The sequence below is a fragment of the Eulemur rufifrons genome, chromosome 19 (assembly GCF_041146395.1).
Source record: "Eulemur rufifrons isolate Redbay chromosome 19, OSU_ERuf_1, whole genome shotgun sequence".
Lineage (NCBI taxonomy): Eukaryota > Metazoa > Chordata > Mammalia > Primates > Lemuridae > Eulemur > Eulemur rufifrons.
This window is the reverse complement of record NC_091001.1, coordinates 114683838-114706055: the sequence shown is the minus strand read 5'-3', so window position 1 is coordinate 114706055 and position 22218 is coordinate 114683838. Positions and strand designations below refer to the sequence as shown.

Below are 22218 nucleotides of genomic sequence, written 5' to 3'. Positions count from 1 at the left end.
AGAGCTCTGACTTCCCCGTGCCACTCGCTCGCCCGCTTACTGTCTTCCTAGCACCCGTGCCTGCCGCACACAACACTTCCCTCCGCAGGGGTCCCTCTCTCAGTGACACACGCCTTTCTTTCCTTTTACGCTGCACTTCTCAAACGCACAGTCCTGCCTGGGATGCCAGGCACCCGCCATGCTTGCTGCGGTGTGGACCTGCTGGGGGAGAGTGGGACTCCCGGCCCCACGGGCATGCGCACCGGAGACGGGATCCCTGGCCAGCCTGTGTCTACACCCGCCTCTACTCCGTCCATCTCAGCCCTATTTCTCAAACCTGGGCAGCACGTGCAGCTCCGCCCACCTCTCCTCTTCTCACACCCTCTCCTGGGTGTGGACAGTGAGCATTTAAATAACAAGTCCAGGGACCTAGCGCCTCCGTGGGGCCAGCACTGCTCTCCTACGTGCCGCCCTCCCAGCCCTTTCTGTTTCTCCGACCTCCCTCCGCCGTCCCTTCCTCTGCCTCCCCTGGCCGCACGCTGGCGGCTGGACTTCCCCTCTGGGCCGCCCTGTCATTCCTGCTCCACGCCACCTCTCTGGGCAGCCCGTCCTCAGTTTCCACGGAGGCCGCTGGAAGGACGGCATCCAGGTGGGCTCCTCGGCCCCCGACCTCCGGGGTCTCCAGAGCCGCCCTCCGAGCGCCTGCTGGGAACACGCGCGGCACGCAGAGTTCAGACGGCAAGCCTGCGAGTCTCGGTTTCCCGTCAGGTGCGGCCCACCTCTCAGTTTCCCCTGTCTGCTGTCGGCATCGTCATCCCTGCACTGGCTGAGGCTGCGGTCCTTGCAGGCGTCCCCATCTGCCCCTCTCTCCTGCTTCTCACGTGCAGTGGCCTTCGTGTCCTGCCAGTCTGTTTCTCAGATGCCTCTTGAATCTGTCCCCTCCTTTCCGTCCCACTGCCACTGCCCTGTCCCCCCCGGGACCTCTACAGTGGACGTTCCCAGTAGCCGTTAGAGAGCGCCACGGGCTCCTCCCCTCTCTCGTGGGACGGTGGACACACCCCCTCGGGGAAGCCCTGCGACCCCTGGTCCCCGCAGGCTGGAGCTGCTGCGAAGCCCAGCACGCAGTCCCGGGCCGCCTGCGCTCGCGCCGTCCCTGGGCCCTCCTCTCGCCGGCGGTGCCCGCTGACGTCCTGACAGTGCCTGTGCCGTGAGCTCTGTACCGGATTCAACGGGACAAAAACCATGACTAGGGGAAACTGGCCCAGAAAAACTGAAAGAAAAAAGCAGCCTTCTGTGGACGGAATCCTTTAATTTTTTAATTTACGTTTTGTGGTATTGTGAAGAATCATGCATGAGCAAGTGCTCAGAAACACTTCCTGCAGATGCTCCGGAAAGCTCTCGTACAGGCCGTGCCCGAGCCGCACGCCCACGTGCACCCACGGTGGGGACAAGTCCCTGGATGTGCAGCTCGTCAGAACACGGTCCCTGTTTCTACTGCATTTAGAATTTTCCTGTGAAAAGTCACAATTTCTCTTCCATAAAAAGGAACTGATCATTGACCTTGGAGGCAAAATATGTCTTAAAGAAAAAATGCATCAGGACACTCTGCCTTCCTAGAACATTAGAGCTTGATCCTCAGGCCTCGTGTTGCAGATGAGGAAAAGGAAGCGCAGAGCCCGCCACACGCCGGGACCACGTGGCTCGCTGGGGCTGCGACTGGAAGGTCACAGCCAGGCTTCGGGGACAGCAGGCTCGGTGTCAGGCTGACAGCTTTGCGCCCTAGCTTGGCGTTTACCGAGGCGAGCTGGTGCCTGTTCAGATCAGCTTAACGACACTCCGGGCATCCTCGGGTTGCCCTGGACAGAAGGGCGGCGGAGTCTGTGCTTCTCATTTTCCTCATCTGCATAGCCGGGCCGCCGCCCTGCGGGTCCGCGGGAAACCGAGCGGCTGGTGCCTGCGGGGTGTGCGCTGAGCACGCGGCACGAGGTGTGTGCTGGGACACGGAAGCTGTTGTTACAGCATGCTGTCTTCCTGCTCATGTAACACACGGGACTGTAGCCACACGCCCTGATTTGCCTGCTGCCACAGCTCGCCAAGTTTGTGCACAGACAGGCGCGGAAACATGGCTTTACCATTTGCGGTGGCCATTTGAAAACCTGGAGCCACAGTAGCTTCTAGAACCATTTCACCTGAGACTTTCAGCTGCACCTTTCTAAGTGTCAAATACTACTAAGAACCTACTTGGTTCTGGTGGAACGGGCTCTCAGTTATTCCAAAGTGACCCATTTCAATGGGATAGTCCTCAAAAGTTCCTCTAAGTATCAGCCGGTCATCTTGCCATCTCCCAAGCCACTGCATTCTCCACTGGAGACTGAGTCAGTGCGGAGAAACCTTCCATGCTTTGCACTCAAAATCAGGATTCTAAACTCCCACGCTCACTTCTGAAAATGTGTCTTTCTTCTGAACAATCGATTCTAATTGTATATAGGTAGTTGGTTTACTTTGTGTGCTGAGAGAAGGATAAACAAAAAAGGTGTGTATCATTTCAGCTCTAGACAACTCTGAGTTGTTTTCATTGATTTATTCCATATTCTCAGAACCTAATTAATTAATGAGAATGTGAAAGATAAAAACCCCACCCGATCCGAATCTCCTCTTTAAGATCTTATAGTGTTGAAATTTCAGGACAACTATGACAAGAAACCGACTTTACAAGAAAAATGCAACAAAACTTCAGATCTAAATATTCATTCAGAGAATGTACAGAAGTCCAGATATTTGGGCAAGAGATGGCTCAAGGACCCTTTCCTCGGGGCTGCTAGCAGTTCAGTGCTGGGAGAATGTCCTAGAGACACTGGGGTCTGTGGTTCATGAGAGAGGGGAGGCGCCTTGCCTGAGGCCACAGAGCATGCGAGGCTCCGCTCGGGCGGCACCCAGGCCTGCCTGGGCTTGGCTACGGGGGAGGCTGCGTGCGCGCTTCTCTCCTGGGCCAAGAGACACTGGGGCTGGAGGAGGAGTCTCCTCTCGGGCCACTGACAGGCCACCCCTCCTGGGCCAGCTGCCCTTCCAGGTGACGGGGGGACTGGTTACATGAGGTTGCACTGAGCCGTACGATGGAGATGACGTCGGGAAGGCGGGATGGTGGAGACAGATGATGGGTGTTTGCACGCCCGCGGGGGTGTGAGGCGTGGACTTACTTTCTGGAGGGACCCTATCTTTGTGCGGGCATCCGGACAGACTGCGGTGATGGGGGTAAAGCCCAGTCACGTGGCCGGTTCCATCGCACCCGGGGGTTGGACACTTGCTCTCTTTCTTTTCTGTTCTTGAGGGATCTAAAAGCGACAACAGGTGTCAAAAGAATAAATGTTTACCAGTCGAAGAAAAATGCCATTATGTAACAATCTGAAGAGACCTTTGCTAAAGAAAGAAATAAAGCAGGTGTCAAGGGACAGGCTCTGACATCAGACTTTCACTCAGGTAGTTCTTTGGTTCTGGGTGAGTTTTTCAACCTTATACAGTGTAATCATGAATTACTTTTTACCCCACAGAAAGAAAAAAGCCTATCCCTGATGTCGACTCCTGATTAATTATCTTCCCGTGTGTTACATGACAAGCCGTGTTGCTCAAAGAAATCAAGGTAAACAGTGATGGAACAGTGACCTTCTCAGAGAACAACTCCAGCTCTATACCATTCTCATTCAGCAATTTCTCCGTGAAATTCATCCAGAAAGTGGAATTTCATTCAAAAACTCTTTAGCTGAATTTCTTTCTGAGTGCTCTAATCATATACAAAAGCTGCAAAATTCTACTCACATTAAAATTTGCTCTCTTGCGGTTGAGCAACATGATTCTTAGCACACCAATTGCGAGCTTTTCTGAAAATAATCTGAACTCTCAGAAGGCACTGTGAGCAAATGACCGAAGGGGGGGGGGTCCCACCTGCCAGAGGTGACGGGCAACCAAGAATGTTCCAGAAGCCACGGAGCAATCTGTTCGATTTCTCCATTTGCACTTGGAGCCACGGGAGGCCCGCAGTACGCTGTGCATGCACGCGCCACGCCAGGAGGCCGCGGCGTTCTGCAGCCCCGCGGGCGGCTCTGCCGCAGCAGTGAAGGACAGTGAGCACAGAGGTCTGGTCAAAAGTCCAAGGCTGGATGCCAGCAATGTGACGATGTTGCCAATGAAATTATGTCTGTACCCAGAACTGACCACAGTTCCTAGATGTGCACTATCATAACTCCGGGAAGTATTTTTAAGGTAACACTCAGACTGAATGGTAAACACAAGTGTGTGAAACACTGTATCTTTGAGCCAGTTTTGAAAACCAGTTGCTCAGATCACCAATAGGTAGCAGTTATCATGATCTGGTTCGGATAATGCGATGATTCAATTTTCTTTAGGGATTTCATTCTTTTATATTGATTATTAATCAGGCCAATCATAATTAATAGAAAATATGTTTTCCTTTTGGTTAAGAATTCACTTTTCTCAAGATAAAAGCCGGGTTTAAAATTTCTGAACTCTCACAGACTTTCTTAAGTCATTCATGCGAACCTGAAACAGACAAAGGACTTACAGAACTAGGTAAGCAGCGCCATGTTTCTGTGAAAAGCTCCCCTGCTCTTTCATGCCGACACTATATTCTACGTAATGCGCCTCTCCTGAGCTGGAGCTTCTCAAACCAGGGAAACACCCTTTACGCGCTGTCAGCTACCTTCTTACCACTATTTACCCGACATGACCTCTGAACCAAATTATGTGGCTGTGGCTTCAATTTCTAATTACCTTACCGAAGCTTCTCTTGCACATGCAAACTAAAAGCCTGGCATTTCACTGTCTTTTCAGTAATTTCATCATGGTATTGTCTAATCTAATTAACGTAAACATGAAAGAGTAAGTGCATAGTTAACAGTTTCAAAAGAAACCTTGATTATTTAAAATCATAAACCGGTGATAAGAGATTTTTAGCCAGATACAAATGGCTCATGACAGATAAACAAGGAGTAAGTTATAACTAACATCTATCATTAAGTGACTCTATTTCCTCAGGACACAGAATTTCCTAGCAAATTATATTATTTCACAGATTTTGAAAGTGCTCTGAAATTAAGTGCTGATTTGTACAAAAACAACGTGGCTCAAGACTATTTCAGGTTTCGGAAGACAACAAGGGTATAATCTCCTCTCGATGCGTGAAACCGTGTGGCGGGTGTGCGGGCTGCTCTCACCACCGCCTCCCCTTGATTTTGTGCTACTTGCAATCCCAGTTCACCTTAAAAGCAAACGTACAAGCAAATACAAAATAACCAAGCAAGCAAAGAGACAAACAATTCAGCCAAACACCTCGCATCAACTTGTAGCAAAAAATGTGTGCTGGGTTTAGCTTGATCCGGTCCCTCCCGTGAGAGTGGATGACTGCGCAGAAGGAAGATGAGGAGTTTCCTGATTAACTTCTTTTGTACTAACTCAAGATTTTGGAAATGCTGCTCACTGACAACTTAAATCAGTCTGGGAAGACTGTGCAGAAGAGAGAACCGATGCTGTCTCCATCTTTGGTCCAACAGCAGACGTGGACACGCGGCAGTGGCGGGCTCTCTCCCTGGCCTGCAGGTGAGACATGGCCACCTGGCTTTTTCTTACAGGGAGTCTTAATCTCTTTGTTCCACTTTGTTGGCCTCGCTGGCCTTATCTCTTTGGTTTCGAGCATAACTACCGACAGCTTCGGAAGAAACCGGAAACAATGTGGGAAACACCGACAGGAAACGGAGATGAACTTGGGTCAGAGGAGGAGGATCTGGAGCAACTGCCAGAGACAGAGACCAGCGCCTTCCACTGGGGGCTCCACGCCAGCCTTTCCCCGTTTCAGGGAAGAGCGCCTTTCTTTGTCACTGTTCATTCCCTCCCCTCCCGCCATGTACATAAGGGAAACAAGCGGTTTGAATTCTATTTCTCGAAGCAAAACAACAATAAAATGAGTCAAAATTTGCATAAAGCTGCTGAATTTAAAGGGACCAAGAAACCAAAGAAGCCCCTGCACGGTATTAATAGAATCTGCGAAGCCAACCCAGCCTGTGCGGTAGGCAGCACACCACCACCACCACCACCGCACGGCTCAGCGCCAGCTCCACCCTAAACCCACTGCTCCACATCTAAAACAAGCCCAGAATATGCTTGTCCAACTGAGCAATCACATGAGAAGACACTATTTCTTCCGCAAGTGTTTGCTTCCCGTCTGATTCTGAAATAGTCAATTAAAAATTCGGACAGATGACGTGAGCACATCGCGTTTAGAATGCTAGCCCTGTACCTCTGAACACGCCTGCTGAGTTGCACAGTCTGTAACGTGCCCGCAGCAAGCCTGGAGCCCTGCTGAGCTGAAGGCTCTGTTTCCCTTAACGATCACCCCTCACAGAGCAACGCCTCGTGGGGGTCCAGCCTGCGCCTCCTACCTGAGAGGGTGTCAGCGCCCAGGCACTGCCACGCCCAGGGCCGCCAGAGCCTCTGGCCAAGGGTCCTCCGGTCGGGCTTGGCTGCGGAGCCGCCAACGCGCCACAGAAGGTGCACGCACACATTGAGAGGAGAATACACGCCCAGGTCACCTTAGAAAAAGGCAGTTTTTCTGATAGTTTGAAGTTTAAACAGCAACTGATTTTCAAACCAAATTCCTGGACCTCACTATTAGATTCACTGTGAGAAAACTCAATATTCATAATGAATAGAATAAAATAAATAACAGAAAAATAATATTTTTGCTACTAATATAGAAGGATTTAAGGAATCACCAATATCATTCTTGAAACTGCTTCTTACTTAGTTCTAAAAGAAACTTGTTATTGTGATACCACAACATCAAGGTTCCGTGTGAGGGTGAATTATCGTCTGTTTCATGTTGGAAGTGGATACTTGTCATTGCGAACATGAACTCACTCATTCAGGTTGCAGATTTGAAGCTATACATATGCACACACACATTATACACTTACTATATAGGTATAGTGTATATGCATAAATAGTTAAATAGAAAGATATATGCAAATATGTGCCTGCATATGTCATAAAATAAAATTGAGCTAAAACTATCATATTGGATAGTTCTGAGTGTTTTATAATAAATTATATCTGAGAAAAGCACCATGACTGTTTCCACAGCAGAATGGAATCAGCGAGAGGAATGAGAATACCAGGGAATCGCTCCCTACTGACCTCAGCTGCGGCCAGGCCACGCCTTGCTCGGCACGTGGCTGCGTTGCCTCCCTCCCTGCGGTGGCCCTGCGCACTCACTGCCCTCGTCTCACGCACCGGCCACTGCGCTGCGGTTCCGTTTCTGTCAGGGCTGTTTTCTGTGGGGGCTGGTTCCATCAATGACTGTCGTTTCATGATAATTCTATACACCATGATGCCACCTACCCAATCCGATTTGTAAATATGTGCGTCATCTGTGGTTGGCCAGTTGTCCCCTAAGCCCTCGCCACTCTGCGTGGACCGTGGCTGACAGCACACGCCCGCTGGCATCGCTAGCGTTCCTCCTGTCTTCCCAGGGAATGCGATTCCCGCGGGAGCGCCCTGTCATTCATCTGCTCTAACAATATCGCGTTGAGCTGCTTTACGTATTTCTCAGACAAATATTTTATTTGCTCTTCAGGAACAAAATCACACAATGTAATTCTGGAATCAGCTCTAAAAACGTGCAGTGGAGATAGAATCTAGTGTGACTCATACTTTAATTGTAGCTACAACACCTCTCACTCTGGCTCGTGTTCTCACGGGACAACTTACGTTAGGTAGAAATATTACCTTTACCATAGTATGGCTTTTTGACATGGCTGTCAGTGGACTTGGGCTTCCTGTCCTCGCCGGGAAGCTGTCTCGGGGACTGGTCCTCGTACGGTCTCATGCCGTCCCTCCTGCCTGCCTCCATGGCCATCTTCTCCCGCATGGCCTTGGCGCGCTCCGTCTCCAGAGCAATCGCTTTCTCCAGCAGGGTCAAGTTCCCCTTGGTCATGTCAAACACCTCCTCGGACCTGTCCGAGTTGACAGAGGTGGTGTCGTCGTCCCGCTCGTGCCCCCCGTCCTCCTTGGCGCAGCTGGAAAACACCCTGGACCGGGGGCTCAGCTGCTCTTCCAGCCGCATGAGGTTGATCATGTCCGAGTAGTTCCTGTCCGGCGTCCTGCCCGGGAAGTCGTCCTCCTGCCTGGCGTGCTGGCGCAGGCTCATGCTTGGCGGCTGGCCCCTGTCCTGCGGGCTGGTCTCGCTGAGCTTGCGGGCCAGGTCGAAGCACTGGTTGCGCAGGCACTCCAGGCTGCTCAGGCACACCTCCTCGTCGCTCTCCTCCACCATCTTCTCCACCAGCCCGTTGTTCATGGGCTTCCCCAGCATGACGTAGTTCATGTTCCTGCCGTCCTGCTGTGCCATGCTGTCGGCGTAACTCCTGTCACTGATGTTCTCTGAGAGCACAACACCGTGTCCCTGTGCCAAGAGCTTGAGGGAGTCCACCGTTTCTCTAACAACGTCACTGTCTAAGTCTAAACTTAACTCGCCTTTCCGACCCAGGTTTTCGTTTTTGTCACTGTCGTCTTCCAGACTGTTGGAGGTGTTGCTGTTCATTTCTGACTCAGTCCTGGCTCTGTAGGCTGCGTCCTCGGCAATTTTGCCAAGATTTAGCAGCGACTTGGCCACCAGTTCATCGTAATTATCGTACTCATCATTATTGTTATCGTCCTTTTCCGTGTCTTGCATTATTCGAGTACTGTGACAATTCATTTGATGGTCTTCTGCAAAGAAAATAAAAAAAGACAGAAAAGGAAAGAAAAGAAAAAGTGGCTAGAACTTGAAGTTTAGTCGTAAGAGCATGGACAGCAAGTTAACTGCAAGTCAGACTCTGCTTATCAACAACAGAACCCTCACGTCCCATTTGCAGCTGCGCTGAAATGGTGATGTAAAGAAAACGGGCTGTGCTAGAACACAGAAGGCCATTTAAGATATTCTCTGTGAACTATTGATTTCCTTAATTAACCTTAAAATAAACTAGTAAACATTGTGAATAAAGTTTTAAAATGTTAACTTTTTATTATATCTGACTTTTAAGAATGACTTATTTCTTCATTGGCTTTATTTATTTATAGCCCAACCAGATGCATAATATTTGTATGCATCATATGCCTAGGCTTTCTAAGAGTTCACGAACTTTCCTCGTTGCCAACTCTCAAACAGATGTTTGCAGCAATCGCTTTTAAATTGTCTGTTTTCACAGTGACACTCAGGCGACACAGAAGACAGCCTGGCGTTTCTGAGGGACCAGCAGGGATGCACCGCATACTGGGATTTCAGTGTCCTAAGCACACGCGGAGGCCGCACTGGGAGTTATTTGGAATCTAGTACTGGAGACAGTTCACCACGATAGACAGTGAGGCAACAGGAATGGAGAGGAGGTCTGCCGAGCTCTGACCCCTCTGTGTGCGTCCCCACGGGTTGGGCTTGAGGGTGGGCGGGCGACGGTGGGTGCGCAGTGACTGAGCGCCTGTGAAAGGCGGGGCTGGGCGGAGTGCTCGCCGCGGCAACACCCGCCACACGGCGTCTGACCCGGTAGCCGCCATTACAGTCGCCCTGCCACGGGCTCAGGGAAATTACGGTGAGCTGGCAGAAACGACTGCGAATAAGTGTTAGACTCAATCTCAAAAAGGCATTTAGAAAAACTCTTTAAAATTTAAAAAGATCATGTTAAGAATGACCTAAAACCCCTACATTTCATCTGAAATGTATTCTGCTTAACACTCAGGGAACATCTGGGATTTGTACCTTTGTTCACCATCCTACGTAACTGCCATCATGCATACTGCAAAATACAACTGATAACAAAAGGATTCTTAAATTCATTCACCCCCTTCGATTGGATTTGGTTAACTGCATACCATTTTTACATCTGCTCTTTGTTTCCATGATTAAAAAAATCAGAGTAAGAAGAATTTTTAAAGTTTATTAATGAAGAAGAAATGACATATATTGACTCATAGAAAACACCGATTGACTAAGAGCTGAGATATGGGGCCTCTTGTGTTCTCTTTGTGGATTTTATGCAGAAAAGGCTTTTGTTAGAGAAAAAAGATTTGGAGCTCAATATGTCAATAACAGAAAAGAACATCCTTGTTAGCCCACATCGAATCAAGAAATATTTAAATCTGACACACCTTTCTAAACTTCAGCAAAACAAGTCTGCCATTTATTAGTCACAGAGCATCACTAATTATATTAAACAAATGCTGTCTCTCTTCTGGATTATTCCTATAAATCATTTTCTTTATCATAGAGATAAAGGTATTCTGAACGAGCAGCAGAGAAAGAAAACTAAACCAGCGGATGCAACCAGATACACTGGATGAGTAAGTCTTGAGTGTCCTCCTTGCCACTGGCCTGGAGCTCAGGCTTTGAGGAATTGAGGTCAATCCTGTTTTAATGACTATTGGGAAATACAAAAGCTATATTCTCCTCTCAATTTATGCACTTTGTCACACTCATGGGCCGTGATTAGAGACGTTTCTGCGGGGTCAGCAAGCGTGTCCGCCCGGCACAACAGCCCTGGGGTGTTCTGGCACCAGCACCGCTACCCCGAGACGGGGGACTCAAAACGGAGAAAGCACAGGCACACGCTGAAGCTCTGTGAACGCTGAACCGCAGGAGAAACCATGGGAAAGACTTTCTATTTTCATGACTTTCTCCTAAATTTCTTTAATGGAAATCATCAGGTCACCCTGAAGAATCTGGAAAAGAAGAGAGTCACGGAAAGTGGCGAATGGGAAGAAAGGCCTGCCTGCCCTGCGCCCTGCGTCTGGGACCACAACAGCCTCACTGGGACAAGGACAGGGGCCACGCTTCGTGGGCTTCTTCACCTTCCTACCAAGCATGCCACTTACAAGACTCCAGTGCTTCACCTTCTGAATCTCAGGGTCACCCTCAACTCACCTGCCTCTGCGTTTCCCCTTCGGCATCACACGGGCAAGGAGCACAGCACACCTTTTTGACAACCAGACATCTATTCATCTCCCCACTCAATTTCTAAGTTGCCTTCCCCTGAAGAGATTAGAGCAAAAACAGACAAGCTTCTTCACAGGCGTCAGAGCCAGCCGAGAAGGGGGCCCTCACCGCCGGGAACCGGAGGCTGACGCCTGCCTCCAACGCACCTTCCAGCTTTCAGTTCTGCGACAGTGACAGAGCACAGCAAGAGTAAACCACGGTCTTCACGTGAGACTGCTGTGGACCTAGAAGTTACCCACCTCGGCCCCCACTGTGACTTTGGGCTTGCTGATCGTGTGACGCCGGGGACCTGCGTCTCCAGAGCCTCCCGCAGCTCAGTGGTGAAGGGGGGATGGTACAACTGCCTGGCCCTTCTCAAAGCTCTTGTCCAAGAACCAGTAAGTAGGATGTGCCACGCAAGGTCCCCTGTGCATGCGTGGTGGCCCGTCTCATCATGGGCCCTCAGCACAGGAGCCCGGGAAGCCAGCGTGTCTGCAGAATGGGGGTGACGAGGGCGAGCGAAGCATGCCGCACCCGAGAGTGGAGCCTGCTCTACGCGTGGGCTCCTCCCCAAAGTCAGTGGCTCTGCGCGGCGTCCGAGGCTGTCCTGACGGCGGGGAACGCGGGAATGAAAGGCCGGTGAGAACCGCCTGGGGGACCAAAAGTTCCCGCACGCCAGTAGAACATCTTGAGTTACCACATTTAACTATTTCAAAACACATTTGCAATGAAGCCAACTCGTAACTATGGGGATTCACGGATGGGAACAGGCGGTCCATCAACAAGCAGGTTCTGAGCATCTACCAAGCACCGGCCTCTTCCAGAACTCACAACCGTTTCCAGCGAGCTTCCAGAAACCTCTCTCTGGTTTCACACGCTCGGGCAATTTCCCCTTCCAGTTGTGTGTTTATGGCGGGCAATCATGAAATGAATCATGCGTGGAGGTGGCCTGTAGGAAACGGACTAGAATTTTCTGTGCCAGAAAATTGTACAAATAATCCACAGAACTAATATTCCAACCACAAAAATTTGAGGAGCTAATTTTGCTACTTTCATCTAGTATTCAATGTTCCAGCAAATGGGGAAAATGTATTTGTGATTAAAAAAAACACTTTATCACAAAGTTGTATATTTATTTTTTACTTAAAACTTTTTAAATTTAAAATTTTTTTGAGACAGGATTTCACTCTGTCATACAGGCTGGAGTGCCGTGGTGTCATCCTAGCTCACTACAAATTCAAACTCCTGGGTTCAAAGAGATCCTCCTGCCTCAGCCTCCTGAGTAGCTGGGACTACAGATGCTCGCCACCATGTGCAGCTAATTTTTTATTTTTTGTGAAGATGGGGTCTCACAGGCTGGTCTCAAACTCCTGGCCTCAAGTGACCCTCCCAGAAAATCATTTTAAAGGACAAGTTTATGTTCTGATCAAAAAAGCATAATTATTTAGATAGAAGATTACAGAGAATACTCAAATATTATCAGTTTCCATCTTTGTCATTTTCTCTTGTAAGCCTGTCATCTAGCAAAGCTGCACAGGAGCAGACTCCGGAAAGGCGTCACCCAGCACGAGGTGCCAGCCCAGGTGCTCAATGGGATGGAAGCTGGAGAAGGTCTGGTCCAGCCACTGCCTGGGGAGGACCCTGAACGCAGAAGACAGAGTTGACTCAGTGGCTAAGCCCAGGCGCTGTCTACGCTGCCGTCGGCCAATCGCAAACCTCACGTTAACTGCTATTACACGTCAGATCTTAACTCCCGTGTGAGCTTTATGAAATGCTGTCGGGCGGATTTTATCTTCTTTAGGCGAGATTGTTAGGAACAATTTATACTCCATGGTTACAATCGGAAAACCAAAAGATTTTCTTAAACAAAAAAACTGTGGTGGCCGTAGCTTGTTTTCCTCCACCCTCATGACTAGAGTCTGGTAGGGTCAGAACTTCGTGGATTCCAACTTTATAAGTACAGGCACTGGCTTTGCAGTAACCTGTCTCTAACAGACACGTCTAAGATACCACCTTGGATCCTTTCAACATCTAGTCCTGACTGAGTTACTGCTGCTCTTTCTGGCAACTCAGACAGGCTGTGGGCAACAACTATACAGCCATTTAGAAAGCAGAGGAGAAACAGCAAGAGGAGTAATTCTCCAACGCGAAACCACTCCAGACTTTACCAGGCCAAAGAGGACATGGTCCGAGCGTGCGCTCCAATGTTCCAGATGATGAAAGACCACTAAACAGAGGTCAGACCACTGTTTGAGGTGGCATTGGAGAGGTGTTTTTTTATAATCGTAGAAATAGATGGATGTCGATATATATTTCTGATTCGTAAATACAGAAATTTGAAAAGGTATTCAATTCTAATGCAAAGATGATGGTGTTTAATTAGCAACTGCAATAATAGTAAAGAAAAAAGTGGCCCGTACCACGGACATATCACATGCACGGCCTCACAGGAGCGGGGAGAATCCATGAGTGCAGGCGAACAGCCAGACTCTCAAAGCCTCATGGCAGGTGGCTATTGTGGGTCACAGCCCTGACAGAGGCTCCACGGCTCCCTAGGAGGGACGGCGACACGGAGCCAGAGGTTAACGGTCTTCCCCAGCCCATGCCGCCGGGTGACAGAGCTGGGCCTCTGGCACTGAGGCGCCGCAGCCCTCGCCACGGTGCAAGTGCCTCTGCCCCATCAGCAAGCAGACCCCACGGCCCCCCAGAGAGGATGCCCGGGGGCTCCTTCTAGATCCGCTCGCTGACGTTCAGCTGTGCCTCAGAAGACAGGAACACGATCCCCTTCTGCCTAACCACTCAGAACGTTTCTGTTGTTATTGTTTTTAGCATGTATCTTCTGATTTTTTTCTTCTTTTTATACTTTGCATTGGCTTATTGAGGATTTAGTTGTGTCATCAGTCATTGAAAACTGCGCAGGAATTTCTAGCTAAGTTAGCCTGCCGCCTACCAGAGTTCTGATTAATGGAGGTTAGCTCCAATCTGAGGTGGAAATGAGGTTAGGAAATCAGGAAAATACAGAGCTCTGGACTGGCATTCAGGAGGGCACTGGGTTCCTGACACCGGTGCCTGGAAAGCCGGAGGGCTCTGGGTGGGCAGGAGGGCGGGAGGCCGCTGAGAACCAGGATGAGGCCGTGCAGAGAGGGGTGGTGGGCACGGGGCAGACCTCGGCTACCTTGCTGCTCTGAGGACCGTGACCCTGTTACCACCTGGAATACACCTCATCCTCGCGCTAAGGCCAGACAGAGCAGCTGAGTTCGTTTCTCTGTCGCTTTGGTCCTCCTTCCAGGACCCCAGGCACACGCGGGGAGAAACGGGGTGTCTGTCCCTCTGTGGTAGGGGAGACGTCACCTCACCCGGGTGCTGCTCAGTGCGACAGATTCGCTGGGAGGGCGCCAGCCCCTGAGCGCTGCCCCCCACGTCCCACAGCCGGAGGCCGCCCGGGGTCTGCTGACAGCTCCCCCACCGATGGCGCTGGGGTCCCGGCACCCCTCCCTGCTCGCCTCCCTCCCCCCACCCGGACAACGAGGCGCTTCACCGGGAGACCTCCGAGACTCTTCCGCGAGCAGCAGTCTTCCGCTTCTCGTGGAGGAAAGGGGGTCTCGAAGCTGAAAGTGGGTCTGCAGTGGCTGGACGAGCCAGACTCGGCCCTGTTGAGACTGAACTGTCACGGTTCCCAGCCACGTCTTACGTGACAGTGCTGTTGCTTGTCTTATTTCAGCGTCACGGAAAACGTTCAGACGATGTCTATCCACAGCCACGGTTTCAACAGCGATCGCTGAGAGGCTGGAATTGTTCTAGCAGAACCTCTCGCCACTCTTGCTAAGCTTGAGTGTGGACTGAGATGACCATGTTCCCCGTGTCAGCCACTGTCATTGTCCTTGAATCCTAGAATATCAGTGCTAGAATTATAGACATAACCCAATCAAAAGTCTTACGTTACATCTGGAGTAACTTAGGTCCAGGGAATTGAAGTAACCTGTTTGCCATTAACATGCCCTCAATGAGTCTGGGATTGTCACCCGGTCTTCTAACATAATCTCAAGCCTTTTCCCAGCACACCACACCTCTCTACCTTTCAAAACTCACAAGCATCTGAGGCTCTAAAGTGGCGTTACCTCAGAGATAAATTTCCAGGAGACGAAAAGGTCCGTGCTGGCAGACCATTTACCTACTGCAAGTTGCCAAGACCCATGTCGGCCTCGTCGGGAGGGCAGGGGGCCCCCCAGCTCCCAGGCACTCTGCTCAGAACGAGCCCTCCCTGCCCAGATCCCTGATCTGCGTGAGTGCTTAGGACGAGCCCGGGTTCCAGCTGGGGACGGAACAGAGGGACTGAGTTTTGCACTAAGTTCTAAGTGACAAATTCCAGATCTTTTCTAAATAATTGTCCCCTAATCACGTGTGTTGGGCGTGTATTGTCTTGTGTCTGGCTTTTCACTTAGTACAGTGTCTGTGGGATTCATCCATGTTTGTACGTCGGCCAGCAGTTCACACTTTGCGTTGTATTTTATTTTGTAAATAAACCACAGTATATTTATTCAATCTCCATTTCATGGGCATTCTGGTAATTTCCTTTTTTTCCCTATTTTAAATAAAGCTGCAATAAATACTCTTTCACATGAAAAAAAAAAAAATAATTGTCCCCTAATCAAAAGAGCCCACTCCTGGGTGCCCTTGATTCCTTAGCTTGGACTGGGAGAGCACAGGTTACCTCGGCGCACGGCGGCAAACCTGCCTCCGCAAGGCACACCACGGTCCCCACAGGGCCTCTCGTCTGGTGATTCATTTGCCTGTTTTGCTCACCAGATGCAGACACTTCCTAATTCTACTCTGATCTACTTTTTTCTTTCTTTCCCAAACCACAGGGTGCTTTCCTACCGTAACCTTCCCTCTAAAATCCCAAGGCTTCAGGTGCGAGGTACGTACTAAACACGCTCCCTGGTGCTGCGGGTGGCAGTGTCGGGGTGGCGGGTGTGGGACGGACGCAGGATGTGGCACCTCCTGCTGAGGCGCCCGAGTGCAGGTGAACGGGCATCGGAATTTGCAGATACTGAGAAAATCCTCAGTCTCTCTTGAAAGTTGTTAAAAATGAATGAATGATGTTGGTATATTATTTCTCTATTGGATATAAAAATTATTTAGAATTAGCTTGGCTTTTTTTAGATAAAGAAAAGTAGACACACTATGTTTCAGTTACAGTCTTCTTACTCTGTATAAGTTAACTAGAGAGATTTGAGGATCTGCAGTTTATACGCTCTGGTTTGCCACTTTTTCCCTGTCTTTTGGAGGCTGCACAGGCTGATCGTCCTATACCTGCGCGTACTCTGCGTGCAGGAAAAGGAGGCGTCCTGCTCACGGGGTGTCACTGCTGTGCACCCGAGACCTGTCGCTCTCACAGGCGGGACGGCCAGGCCAGGCCCGGGCGAGGATGGCCCCTTCCAGCTCTGGCCTGGCCTCTGTCCCTTCCCTGCCTCGCAGCTGACGGTGGAGAAGCAGACACAGCGGGGGGTCCCACCAGCCTGCAGGGAGGGCTGCTGCTGGAGTCGGGGCAACCTGCAGCGCCCCCGGCCTCTCCTCCACCTTCAGCAGGGCCACGACTGCCGGGCGCCGGTCCGTGTCTCTGCTGCAGACGCTGCTCTCTTCCTTCTCCCTGGTGCTAATCACCAGGGAGACGGTTTGGGTGCTGTATGCGCAATCACCCAAAATACATTCCCGGCCGTTTTCTGCGTGTTGTTTCCTGCACGGTTATTTCTGGGCTCGAGTCTCGTTACCATCAACGTCCCCACGCCGCACAGCTCGACCTACTTCTCCGCCAATGGGACTCGTCCGCTGGACTGCATTTGTTCCCTGCCTTCCGTCTTTGGGACTCGGCCCACTCTGCGGAGCGGTAGCCGGCGCTTTTCTAGGCTGCAGACGAGGAATGCGCGTGGCGTGGCCCTGCCTGCTGCTCACCCAGCGCAGGACGCGCCACCTGCTCTGCACGCGTGCGCAGACGCCCCACTCCGCCGTGTGTGTCTGTGATGTTTAGTGGTCTTGGTTCCTGTCATTGCCGGGAAGGCTTCCTCAAGGCTGGAACAAAGCGTGCAGCGGGCATTTCGCCCACCCCGCGGACACGGACGGTCGGAGGTGACCGTGACCGGAGCCGCGCATCAGCTCAGGTTTTGGAAGATCCACCACAGATGACTGAACTACGGCAACAGCTCTCACAAGAATGATCCTAGACAGGAAACTGAGGCACGGAGAAAAACTTCTACCTAAGATAAGAGGCATTTACCCATCAGCCATCTCTTTACCTGGGATAAATATTGGCATATCTAGGTCTCTTCCTCAAAATGAAAAATGCAAAACTTTGGAAAGGACGACATATCATAACCCTTTTACTGGAGGAAAGATGAATGTTGCGACTGTCACAATTTTGCAGAAGCCAGCTCTGCTGGGCCTGGGGTGGGGGCACTAACCGGATAATGTTTATTCATTTAACAACTATCTGAGTCACATTTGGAGCTGAACAATGAGCCAAAGAGACAATGTCCTTGTAGCCACGGACGTTCCACTGCAGTCAGTGAAGAAGATAAAAACAACGCAAACCTCCGCTGCGGTGCCAGGTAGTTACGTGCTGTGAGGACGGTTAAGGCAGAAAAGGAGACGGAGACGCCGCGGAGGGGAGTTATTTCAGGGAGAGAATCAGGCAAGGCCTCGTCAAGAAGGGGACGCGAGCAGAGACGTGAAGTGCGTGCACTGGGCAGGGGTCTGGGGAGGGAAGAGCAAGCTCAAGGGACTGAGCCGGGACTGTGCTCTGAGCAGGGGCAGCCGAGGCCTGTGTGGCCGTGGTGTGGGGCGCCGGCAGGGCTGGGCAGCGAGGCGGGGCTAGAGCACAGGAGCGACAGCAGGACGCCACAGCCAGGTGCTGCTTCTGCAGGCGGGGAGGCTGTGTGGCAGGAGCAGGCTAAACGAGAACAGTGACAGTGCCTGCCCTGTCGGCGCACCTGGGGCCAGCACGCTTTCCCAGGTGGCCCTATCCAGGACGCCTGATGTCACAACACTTTGCAAGTGACGTGTTATCATCTGCACCTTGTAGAAGAAGGAATGAATCCAAGGAGGATTATCCTCCGTTTAAGGTCGTGTGGCCAGGACGTGCACCTGGGATTCCAGCTCCATCGATGGGGGTTGGAGCCTGGCTGTTCCCGCTGGAGCAGGCTGCTTCCACCCACCCCCTGCCTGGCCGGCAAGGCTCTCCTCAGAAAGTCCACGGTGCCACAAGGAGCAGTGAGCCACAGAAACGCCCCACGGCCCCACGCTGTTGCAGGACACCAGGCCCCCTTTGGCGTCTCTGTTTCTACACTGAGAAAGTTTGGGTGGTGCAGACTCTGGACCCAATGTGGCTAAGAAGCCCCACAGCGTATGCCAGAAAAAGCTCAGAGGGTAAGGTTTCCTTGGCTTTAAGTTGTAATACCTCTGTGTCTGCTTTGCACAGTGAGCAAGAATTCCTTTTCTGAATCCTTCAGAAGACTGAATAATTTTGGATGCAAAGAAAGAGGAAACAGTGGCTTAACATGCAAGAAGAGATTTTTTAAAAAGGTTATTTGCCTCACCCAGAGACTGGAACAGACTGTGCAAGATGGACGTGTGTGCAGTTGGAAGAGCACAGGACGGGACTTCACCAAGGTCCTGCTGGACAGGCACGGGACAGGGCGTCTCTGTCTCTCTCTCCTTCCCACACACGTGCACACACACTTGCACACATGGATCAGAGTCTCCGGTTAACTGGACTACCTTGAGCATTCCTTGACCCTCAAAGCAAGACTGTTCCGGTTACACTGGTACATCTGGGAGTGGACATAGGCCATTGTGAAAATTCTGATACTTCTATTTTCCAGAATGGGTTTGGAACAAACGTGGCTGCTCACATGGGTTGGGAGGGGATTTGAGGCGACTTCAGGGCTGCTTTCTTCATTCCCAGTCACCACATTACACCCCTGTCAGAGTCTGGTCTGTCTCTAAAGAGCCTGCTTCCATGGTGATCTAACTTACAGTCTAGCAATCCTTAGTATCCAAAAATTTATGTTCTTATTTTCAACTGAATTCCTGCAGCGTCCGTCTCAGCTTATGACTCCCAATTCCGCCCTCTGTAAAGAACTGTAACCTGTATCTTTCTGCACATGCCTCTTCCATCCTGTATTACGGGTTTCATTTGCAAAACAGTGATTCCGTTTAGCTTTTGTGTCCTTAGGCAGCCCAGCATCCTCTGGGCACATGGAAAACACACACTGTGCTGGGGAATGAGCTGCCACCATGCTCTGAGCCCTTTACACTCTTGCAGCCTTGATACACATGAAGCACGTGCTGTGTGCAGGCTCGGACTTCAGGTTCAAGGTTGCAGAAGAGCCTGAATCAGCGCACGGGAGAGCAAGGCCATGCGAAAATCGTCTTCAGTCGCAATTGCCACGCTACAGTTCTGAACTGCTCTCCACCTGTCAGGTGTTTTTCTATGCTGCAACTTCTTTAAGCTGTGAAACAAGACAGTCAGGGGCGGGAAGGGCAGGCACAAGTGTCCTACTCTTGAAGTCTTGAGGTCCAGTGAGGCTAAGTGCCCTGCTCTGCACAGCGGTACAGCCAGGGCCGGACAACACTCCCATCTCCAGACTTCACGCCTGCTTTGATGAATTAGCACTTGGAATACAAATTAAATTAGCAAGACATACCAAATAAGCTGTTCATTTCTTAGGGTGGACCTTAAAACAAGCTGAATAAAGATATGTTTGACCTATTATCTTGTGTCTTTTATTTTTCACTGTTGTGTAAGAAAGACTTTCGCCAGCAACCCTGTGCATGCTGTTGGCACCTTAAATGCACATGGCATTACATTCTCTGCAAGTTTTCTGATTTGTATCGAAGTACTGGAAAATTCATGAAACATAAATAATTATATTTTATAATTATGCAAAATTAGTTTGCATGAAGAAAGTTTAGCTTTTTATCATAGACTGATACCTAGAAATTGCTAATTCTATGATTACTCATTCCCAAGAGACGATGCCGTATACTTCAGCAGACCTGCGTACTAAACATCCCAAAAGAATGCCTCCATGGATGGAGGGAAAGCTTAGTTTTTAAGATGATAAAAAATCATCACATTCTTTTTCCAACTGTGTCCACAGTCTTTCTCAAGTTGAAGCCTTGCATACTAAACGTATCATCTTTGTTTTTATGTTGGTCTCAGAACTCATTGCTTTTTCTGCTGACTGCAGTGGAAAACTGGCTAATTCTGATTTTCGCAGTCTGTCTGCATTTCAGCTCGCTTTCCTCATCAGGGACGCTTCCCTGAGAAAGACACGGAGGATAATTGGCTAATCAACATGGGGAGCAGCATCCTAAGGGGAAGCTGGGGAATTAGAGGCCCCACCACGGACCCCTCCTGCCCCCATTCTGTCCTCCTCTTATGAAAATTCAAGCCTGTCTACAGCAAGTTACCAGGCTGGTTTGGCAACCTGGGGCCTAGTGCCTCATCCTGTTTGAAATACAGAACACCCTGAGAGCTTTACCATGAAAACAAAAAGTGTTTCTGTGAGAAGGAATTTACACGGCACGGGTTCTGCCTTGAATTCCCTTCAAAGAAAGTTGAGCTACTGCAGAGTGAAGATGTCCCCTGAGGAAACGGTCTCACACACAGGCCCATTTCACGGCGTGGGCAGTGAGAACCGAGTCTGGAAGCAGAGTTTGGCAGGCACAGGGCCCCAGCCGGCATGACTGTCCCCACAGAGGGCACAAAGGGGCCACCCACACTCCACCAGCAACAGCAGCCCGTCCCCTCCTCGGCCTGGCTGCCTCTGGGCGGCCTCCTGCCCTGCCCGGCGGGTCCCACCGTGGGGAGAGGGGCCTTCCCGCACCTGCACGCTCCCCCCCCCTCCCGTGCCATCGCTCACCTTTGGCTCTCAGATCTGGGGAGCTCGCTACGGGGGAGCCGGGGAGCCCTGGGGACAGCAAGGCACCTGCATTTTACCTAATTTAACCTGGTGATCAAATGACGAGGCAGCCCCGACATTCAGTGACTAGCGGAGAAAGGACTCCACGACGTAGCGAACGCTGCAGAAACAGCGCGTGCGCAGCAGCAGCTGCGTGCTGGGGACCGGGGCGCGCACCGCTGGGCTCTCCCTCACCGAACTCCCATTTCTGTCTACAGGGAGATGCAGCATGTACGCAAAAGGATCCACATGTGTGCACAGATACGAATATGTGCACACATATTCACGTGTATATGTATTTATTTAAAGACGTATTCTTTTTAGTGTACTGGAGTATGAAAGCAAACCATAGTTGACTAGGCATTATATATCCATTTGATATATAACACTTAAATTAAAAAAATGCAAAAAGATACCACGAACAAAATTTGCTAATAGAGAATCTATAACCACTAAGCGATAATTTTTTTACCTTTAAGATAACAAGTGGATTTTTATTTAATAAATGCAGACTTAGACTGCTACAATGTATTTTTGAAAATAAAATTCTTCATGGAAAAGACCAGCCTATGATAGGTCAACTGTGTAATAAATGTAATTTTGATTGTTAAATACGAACTTTATTTATTTATTTATGTAATCTGAAAGGAATCACTCACATTCTTCCCTGCTGTTCAAATAAGCAGAAAGTCATCAAAGGAACGTGGGCTTTATGATAAGGAAAAAATCAATAGAGTTTGATTATAGATCCACCACTTATAGAAAATAGTTTAAACTTAATGAGTCGCAGTTTCTACTTAGTACGATGAGGGAAAAATAGTTTGTGCCCTGTCTTACATAATCCATGCTAAGATCAGACACAATGACGTAATAAAATATGCTCATGGGAAATGTACACTATTAGTGCTATTTTGGTTCATGTATAATCGAAATGCTAGAGAAATTAAAACTTTGAAAGTAAAATAAATAATTTCTAAGATATAAGTAATAATTATTCTATAATCTGTGGGATCTTCTTGTGACAATATAGTGGTTTGTATAAATTTGTTTTATCTAAAACAAAGCCTATCAATAAACTCCGCATTTCAGTTGGGCGCAGGTGGACTGGACTCCCTCCCCTGGAGGAACAAATGGCGGCGTCCTCTTGGCGGGAGCAGCCCGACTTTCCACCTCCGCGTGAGGCTGATGTCAGCGTAAGCTTTGTCCTTGTGGCACTGTGGCCATGCCCTGATTCTCGGGCTAGACGGCCACCTGCGCCAGGCGGGGCCT

General features: G+C 50.0%; 1 protein-coding gene across 5 annotated transcripts in view; it reads right to left on the bottom strand.

The window, feature by feature from the left end:
- MYT1L (myelin transcription factor 1 like) overlaps window positions 1–22218 on the bottom strand; it is a 425635-nt gene that overhangs the window by 81950 nt on the left and 321467 nt on the right. For 3 of the 5 annotated variants that reach the window (XM_069495366.1, XM_069495363.1, XM_069495364.1), the window contains 2 exons: window positions 7774–8751; window positions 3177–3311 (listed from right to left, as the gene is read on the bottom strand). In XM_069495366.1, coding sequence (XP_069351467.1) covers window positions 3177–3311; window positions 7774–8751 — 1113 coding nt within the window. The remainder of the gene's footprint in view (window positions 1–3176; window positions 3312–7773; window positions 8752–22218) is intronic. The other 2 variants (XM_069495367.1, XM_069495365.1) reach the window with 1 other exon arrangement.